Genomic DNA, 7,475 nt, shown 5'->3' with positions numbered 1-7,475 from the left:
ATGAGGGGGAAAAGTACGATTATTAAACTGATGACAAATGAGCAACTTGGGAGAGCTGCAAGCTTGCAGGAGTGCATGTGTTGACCAGAGAAGCTGATGGGTAAAGTAAAAGGGACACCATTCACATCAGAATTGCAGGCACAAACCCGCACACGGCTGCAAGCGCGTAACACATCCGCTGAGGCAGGGGTGCCGCAACCCAACAGCCGCCTGGCGCACCAACGGCCGCCCCACGCCCTGCGCAGCCGCACTACAGCCCCCAGCAGGCAGCGCGGGCCACCTGAGCCGACAGCAGAGATAATGCTCACACGGCGGGGCGTCGCGCGGTACGGTATCATGAAGGCGCCACGAGGAGGGGCGGCAGCGGGGGCCTCTCTGCCATTGGGCGAGCGGCTCCCGCCACTAGCCGCGTTTCTCAGTGGCTATTGGGTGAGAGGGGTTAGTGGGCGGCACTGTGTGTTCCTTTCGCAGACCCTCATCGCTCATTGGAAAAGATTAAATTGCAAGTGGGGGAGGTCTGCACGCCTCTTTCACTGGCCGTTGGACAGGGACGAAGGCGGGCTTCAGCGGGGCCGCTTTATTGGCTGGGGAGAGCTTTAGAACCCGCGTCTTTCTATCCCCAGTCCTCATTCGGTGAAGACTCATAAGTGGGCGTGGAAACCCCCGGCGGCTCCCAGGTTCTTATTGGGAGAAAGCGGTGGCACCGTCATTTCCTTCCTGCTTCCGGTCTGGGGGGTGGGCGAAAGGAGCCGGCTGGGAAAGCGAGAGGCAGCGGAACTTGGTCCCCGTCCCACACTAGCGGTCCTCTGGGAGGCTCCGCTGCCGGGCGCGCTCGCAGCATGGGCTGCTCATGAGCTCTGACTGCTCTGAGCGGGGCCGCGTTTGCCTGCTGGGCGGGCGAGCGAGGCGAGGCCACGCGTGAGGGGGGCTGCCGCGGCACCAGGTGGGGCGCGCCGCGCGTGGGGTGGGCACTCCTGAGCCCTGGTCGCGGCCTGCGGTGGTTGGTGGGACGATTGGCGCCGGCTGCGACCAGCGAGGACGGTGCTCCGGGCCGCGCATTCTCTCCTCTTCCCGCCTTCCCCCCCCCCCCCCCCGCCCCGCCCACAAGCCTCGGCGGCCGCAGGGGAATAAAAGGCAGGGGGCAGGGGGCAGGGGGAGTTGCGTCCGGCTCTTGGGGCTGCCGCGGGGTGAGGCCACTCCGTGCCTCGAGTCCCTCGGCATGGTGCTGTGCTGCAAGCAGGCCGCTCTGTTTCAGCGACAGGCCATGGCCTGTGTAGAGGCACTGTGCACTGAAGTCTGCCTGAAGGATCCGAGGCAATGGACAAACAATAGTGTTACGGTATTGCTGTATACCGTAGCAAGTACATGAATTTAAATGTTTGCAGGCAGGTTGCCCAGAGAATGTAGTAGTAATGTAGTACTAAGGGAAGACTTCTCCTTGCTGTCTTGCAAGAGGCGAATCATGAGTTCTTGAGTCAGAAGCTTCCCAAATAAGAATATCAGACTTCTTTATATTTGCGGTCATGGTGATTAAAATGTTGGTTTAACAGTTGTAACTTCTCATGATGGACGTTGTGGCAGTGAGAGGTAATAGTTGTGTTCAGCAGAACAGGCTGTCCACCTAACAGGCTGTCTGCTCACAGCTAGGTGCTTACTAAACTGTTGGTCTATTAGTTAACTCCCACTAGCATCTGCAACTCTGCTGAAGTTTGTGATGGCAGAAGCAGAGGGCAGTCAGTCGTGTAACTGCATCTGAGGAAGAGGGGCTGTGATTACTGAATGGTTTGTGTATTATTATAGCAAAAGTCTGAAAACTTCCAGATTTCATTCTCATCCTTGCCACTATCTCTTCTGTTTGTCTTGCATAGGCTATTTCATTTTCTTTCTTCCCCTGTGTAAATGGAAGAAAACTATGCTGCGAAGTTGCAGCTTTGTATCGCGAAAGGCTTTCAGATTTTCAACTAAAGAGGGATAACGTAATAATCATTCAATTATTAGAATTAAGGAGCTTGAACAGACAGAGCCTGACTGACTAGTCATAGTTGCTCTGCCTTGCAAAGTCTTTACACAAGAACTGCTAAGGCAATTGATTAGAGGGCTGGTAAATCATTTTCTGCTGACTGGCTTCTCAGTGGGATGTAATAAACAACGGCTTCTGTCTCAAATGTATTCTGGTGTTTAGAGCTTATTGGACTCTGCTTTGGCTGAATCAATGCTAATTAATGAGCTCAGTGGCAAAACTGTGGTCCCAAGGCAGAACTTAGAAAAGAGACTCGCTGTATTAGTGAGTTGTCTTTGACCATGCGAAATTCAGAGGTTTTGTCTCCTGGGAACTTTAAGACATTTCTAGGTTTTGACTTCTCCTTTTTGCAGTAAGTGCAATGAGTAAGTGGCCAATTGCTGCCTTTCTGACTTTTGTCACCTAGCAAGCTAAAATGAAATGATTAATCTCTTGTGTTCTGTGTGGTTGGTATGTATCCAGGATGTCATCAGCTTGGCATACTTCTGGTCTGTTGGTAGTCCTTACGGCCCTTGCTATCAGAGTGTGGGCTGAAGAGGTGAAAGAGAAGAAATGTGATGTGATTGGTGATGAGACCAGCGAGTCACAAATGGAAAAAGCCCTGCTGAAGAAACTGGAACCTCTGAGCCAAATGAGGTACAATGCAAGCACAAGTCTCTGCAGGTCTTAGTTCAGAGAGATTGAAAATTTTAAGGCCAGACTATAGAATGGGCTCACCATGGTATGGGCTGTGGCTGGCTCCCAGGGTCTTGAATCACTGCTTTCAGCCTATTCTTTCTAATTCAATAGGCTGTCTGTTCTCTGCCCTCTCTTTGCTGCAGGTTTAACACAACTGTGGAGCTAGGCACAACAGAAAATTACACCTACCACTTCAGGGTGTGCAGGGAGGTCGACAGCTCCTTGCATGATTTTGCTGGCCTAGTACAAATTGATAGAAAGACTGGAAAGACTACAGTGGTAGGAAGAATCAATGAAACCCAGGTCTTCAATGGAAGTAAGATTCCACTTGATAACTTGCTTACCCAAGGTCTGCCTTGTGCCTTCTGGTCTGGATCTATAGCCCTTGTTCTTTTTCTTTGCAGGTGACTGGATCATGCTAATTTATAAAGGGGGTGACTCATACGGTAGACACTGCAGTAATGAGAAGAGAAGAGCTGTGATAATGATTTCTTGCAAGCGGGGGGTTACAGCGGTGAGTGACACATGAAGTGGGAGAGGTTATCAAATGGTTGGTTATCATCAGAAGGCTTTGAGGAGACAGTGGTTTTCTTCTGCCCTCCAGTATCCATTGCACAGCTGCACCAACAATGGTAGAACTGCTTTCTTGTAAAGTTCAGCATGCCAAAGCATATTTTCACATGACTTTTCTCAAAACAGAGTTCATTCAACATTATTTCAGAAGAACGAGAAAAGGAGCAGGAGTGTTTCTACCTCTTTGAGATGGACAGCAGTGTGGCCTGCCCAGCTGAGGATTCCCACCTGAGCATTGGCTCAATTCTGCTAATCATGTGAGTTATTGGAAGGGCTGTTCATTTGCTGTTTCTAAATGGCTCTGGAGATTATGGACTAGGAATGATGTACTATATGAGATAATTGTAGTACAGCTGTCTGCAGCCACTGTTAAATGCTACTGTATCTCTGAGCCTTTGGACAGAATTTGTTGCTTAAAGCATGATGGTGTAGAGCTGCCCTGCTCCCTATAGACATACTCCTTCCTAGTTTACACAAGCATACTGAAACATGGAAGGTATGACCTCCTAAAATTGTACCATAGCTCTTTGCCAGAGCTGAGAATTCAGGCTAGGAGTCTTGACTCTCCATTGTTTGTGTTTAGAGGCACTACTTTGTGATGCTGCTGAAAGATTTATACCTGCAGATCAGTATTCTTGGGTACCTTTTCTGGCTTGGACTCTGTTTATTTCTCAATTATTTACTCTAGTACCAATTTAAGGCAGGTAACTGGCTATAGAGAGCTTGCCTGTAGAATTTTCTCAACTCTAGCTTTAGATTCTGTCTTCCAGATTTGCCTCACTGATTGCAGTCTATATCATTGGTGGATTCCTCTACCAGCGCCTAGTGGTAGGAGCTAAGGGCATGGAGCAGTTTCCTCACTTTGCCTTCTGGCAGGATCTGGGAAATTTGGTGGCGGTGAGTGAAAAAAATCTTTGTCTATTTCCAGTCTCACCCATGTGTTAGTGTATGAGGAAAATGGCAGTTGGGACTTGCCTTTTCTTCATGGGTTGTGTCTGGGTAGACCAACCACAGAGTAACCTGAGGCAGAAGAGATCGTATATCTTATTCTGTAGAATGCTTGCTTGTTAAATGTTAGTCTGGTTTCCCCTGTTGTACTGATATCCTATGATTGCCACGTAACTACAGCACGTGCTCATTGGTGGCCAACACTTCTCAGGTAGGAATGGTAAGCTGGGGACTGAAGTGTTCACATCTGGTTCCCCCAAACCCTTGCTTGGTCACCTTGGGCTGTGTTGTTCATCCTTCATTCTTGTTTTGGTGTGATGTTGCTGCATACTAGCATCATGGTACCACAACTGTACCCCAGAGTTGACCAGCCTTCAAGACTGAGTAGTATCTCTGTACACATGCTCCTGTTACCAGGACAAGTTTTGGAAATCTGTCCCAGATAGCTTGAGGATCAGCATAATCTTTTAACAAAAGAGAAGTTGTAGAAGCTGCTTTGCTTTTAGTGTTAAGTTAAATGCATATAGTCTGATTCCAGTGCTGTAATAAACTGTATTTATAGGATGGCTGTGACTTTGTCTGCCGATCTAAGCCTCGAAATGCACCAGCTGCATACCGTGGTGTGGGTGATGACCAGCTGGGTGAGGAGTCAGAAGAACGGGATGACCACTTGCTGCCAATGTGATAGGCTTTCAACACTTTTTTTTCCCTTCCCCCCATCTCCCTGCTGCTTGTTTAGCCAGGTGCCTCCCAGACAGTTTTCATCTCACTTCTGATTTTCTTCAAACTATTTGCTTTTGCAGTTTCTGGTGTGCCACATTCCTAGCATAATGAAAGCCTCTGGGTATGAGCACCACCAGTACCTGAGGGCATGTGTTATGAATATAATGCTGTTTTAGGCTTTCAAGGAATGCAGCAGAGCTTGGGGTGGGGGGGGAAATGTGAGTTGAGAGTGGAATAGGAGGCAGCAAAAAATGAGTATTCAGCATTCAGTATTGAGCAGGGCTGGGAGATGAATTATCTGGAAGGGCACAGATGGGTGCAAAGAGAGTGTGGAAAAGGAGACAGTGAGTTCAGCTGAGATCCTAGGAAGAGCATTCTGTGTCTCCTCTAAAGTTTATTAGAACTGTAAGACACTGGCCTTATTCTTCAAATGCATTTTTTCAGCTTTTCTAGCTTCTGCACTGTTACGCAAGCCAGTTTCTGCCAGCATAACCTGCACAAGGTGCTCTATGCCAAACTCCCTGGGGATGGAAGAGGCATTAGCACTTCTGCAGTTTTTCCTAATGGTAATGAGTTGAAAAGTACACATCAGTTTTCTTGAAGAGATGCAGAGATATGTGGGCTATCAACATGTATTGTTTCAGACCGGAAAACTTAAACTAAGAGAGTTAAATACTGTTTCATGACTTTATCCTTCTGTCCAAATGACATCTTTGTGTCTTCTCAATCACTGGGAAGCCAAAGGAAATAATGTGCTGCTAAGTAAAGAGGACATGTGCTGAAGATGAAACTGAAATCAAGGCAAAATGAGAAAGTTGCATGTAGCTGTAATTTGGGTTGTTAAATGCCTTCTTGAAGTTAACTGCTCATACAGCTCAGTCACTATCAAAATTCTGATTATATGCTTTCTGAAGTTTCATCCTCTGGTAGAGGATTTTTTTGTGAAGCTACTAGATCCTTTTCTCTTTATGAAAAGGAAACACAGAAGCTAAGGGTAAGAATGCTAGCACATTCAATACTGCTTAAAGGATTCCTGAGCTTAGAGAGTCAGCTTGGATAAAACATTCTCCCTAAGCATGATTCAGGTCAGTCTTATAACACTTGCCCAGTGCAGGTGGATGCTGGTACTAGCTGGGAGAACTTTCCCCTGGGACTAAGGCAGCTTCAGCTGAATTGTAAGACTTAATTGGAGCCTTTAGGTACTTGGCACCTTGCTTTCCAATTGCTTTCTGTGTGAGGTGGTTAGACTCTAGCAATTGCATTCTGTCATACTGTAAACTTGTGGAGACCTGTGTTCGGTCCTGAGGATAGAGACTGTGAATAAGCCATTGCTGCTAACAACAGGGAACAGAAAAGACTTAATGCATTCTCATACTGCAGATGCAATCTGAACAGTGAAACTGAGGAGTGAGTGGCCCTACCTTCTTGCTGGATTGAGAGGGCAAACAATTCCTGCTTTCTTTGACTTCTAGAGTCTCAATCTTTCTCATAACATGGAAAAATAGGAAGTCACCAAGTCTGCTGTTACTGTTTTTCATGGTGGTGTTTAAGATAATTTGGGTTTTTTTAATGTACAAAACACAACTTTCAAAAATAAAATAAACCTGAACAACTGTTGTGTTGGTGTGACAGCAGCTTTCTTTGTGAGGACAACTTTGTTGTCACAGGTGGAAGATCTTTACCATGTACTGTCTTGTGCCTGAATTACTCTTGGCAGGAACTAATAGGCTCTTGTTAGCACATGGCTTCTACATTGTATCAAGCCAGTTCCCTCAGGGCTTGGCAAGAAGCATATCTTTCTGGACTGAAAAGTTCTGGCAGTTATGGATCAGAAGAACCTCTGATGCTGCATATTTTTGTGCAGCAATAAAGTAACGTCTCGGTGAAAGTTAAGAGCCTCTTAATTAGTGTAGAAGGATGATATGATCAAGAGATTAATGGTCAAGTTGGGTGGTTAAAAAGTGGCTAGATTTGTGAAGCCTTCAAGTCTTTTTTTTTTTCCTTTTTAATTATTAAGAACCTGGAACACACATAGTGAACTTAGGTAAAAGGGTAAAACCTTTCCCTTTGGATAAGATAAATTCAGTCCTTGGAAAGTGCTAGTAACTGATATGCTGCCTTTCTACCTTGCCATAGGTTAAAGTGAGTTTGGTTATACAAGCAACTTGTTAAGTCTAGAATGGTCTAAGGGTAGCCCTTCACTGATGACTACTGTTACAGATGCTAATTTCCATTCCCTAATTTATAGTAGCACTGGATCCAATATCAACATATAAAAATGGGCAGCTTCCTTTTGGACCTATTTCTAATAGACAGCAATATCTTTCTCAGGAATGAGGAGTCATTACCAATGTCATACTTAATTCAAATACTAAGACTAGGAAGTTGCTTTCACACTCTATAGGCATTTGTTAAGCACTGTGCTTCCTCTCAATTGTTTCTTTGCCTAATGAGGGGTGAATACGTAGCCCATTTGAAAAACCTATGCTATCAGGCCTTCTCATCTGACCCTAAAGCCTTCCTCCAACTGTAG

At 46.2% G+C, this 7,475-nt stretch overlaps 1 protein-coding gene across 2 annotated transcripts; it reads left to right on the top strand.

Annotated features, from left to right (window-relative positions):
- Window positions 1–736: 736 nt before the first annotated feature.
- On the top strand, window positions 737–6,558 carry M6PR (mannose-6-phosphate receptor, cation dependent). Of its 2 annotated transcripts, none has more exons than XM_062593723.1 (7): window positions 737–943; window positions 2,483–2,656; window positions 2,842–3,014; window positions 3,103–3,212; window positions 3,398–3,528; window positions 4,042–4,168; window positions 4,782–6,558. In XM_062593723.1, exons 2-7 carry the CDS (start codon window positions 2,484–2,486, stop codon window positions 4,902–4,904), a joined length of 837 nt encoding a protein of 278 aa, XP_062449707.1. In that variant the 5' UTR covers window positions 737–943; window position 2,483; the 3' UTR covers window positions 4,905–6,558. The 2 variants fall into 2 exon arrangements, with proteins under 2 accessions (XP_062449707.1, XP_062449714.1); XM_062593730.1 differs by lacking the exon at window positions 737–943 and adding an exon at window positions 1,264–2,385.
- Window positions 6,559–7,475: the final 917 nt, after the last annotated feature.

This window comes from Rhea pennata, chromosome 1, assembly GCF_028389875.1.
Source record: "Rhea pennata isolate bPtePen1 chromosome 1, bPtePen1.pri, whole genome shotgun sequence".
NCBI lineage: Eukaryota > Metazoa > Chordata > Aves > Rheiformes > Rheidae > Rhea > Rhea pennata.
Note: the sequence above shows the minus strand (reverse complement) of the source record. Positions and strands in the feature narration are given on the sequence as shown.

Excerpts from the sequence above, each read along its gene's own strand:
- M6PR (XM_062593723.1), top strand. The coding sequence starts at position 2,484 with ATGTCATCAGCTTGGCATACTTCTGGTCTGTTGGTAGTCCTTACGGCC. Across the intron at positions 2,657-2,841 it reads GAACCTCTGAGCCAAATGAG|GTTTAACACAACTGTGGAGC; the intron begins GTACAATGCAAG and ends TCTTTGCTGCAG. Across the intron at positions 3,529-4,041 it reads GGCTCAATTCTGCTAATCAT|ATTTGCCTCACTGATTGCAG; the intron begins GTGAGTTATTGG and ends TCTGTCTTCCAG.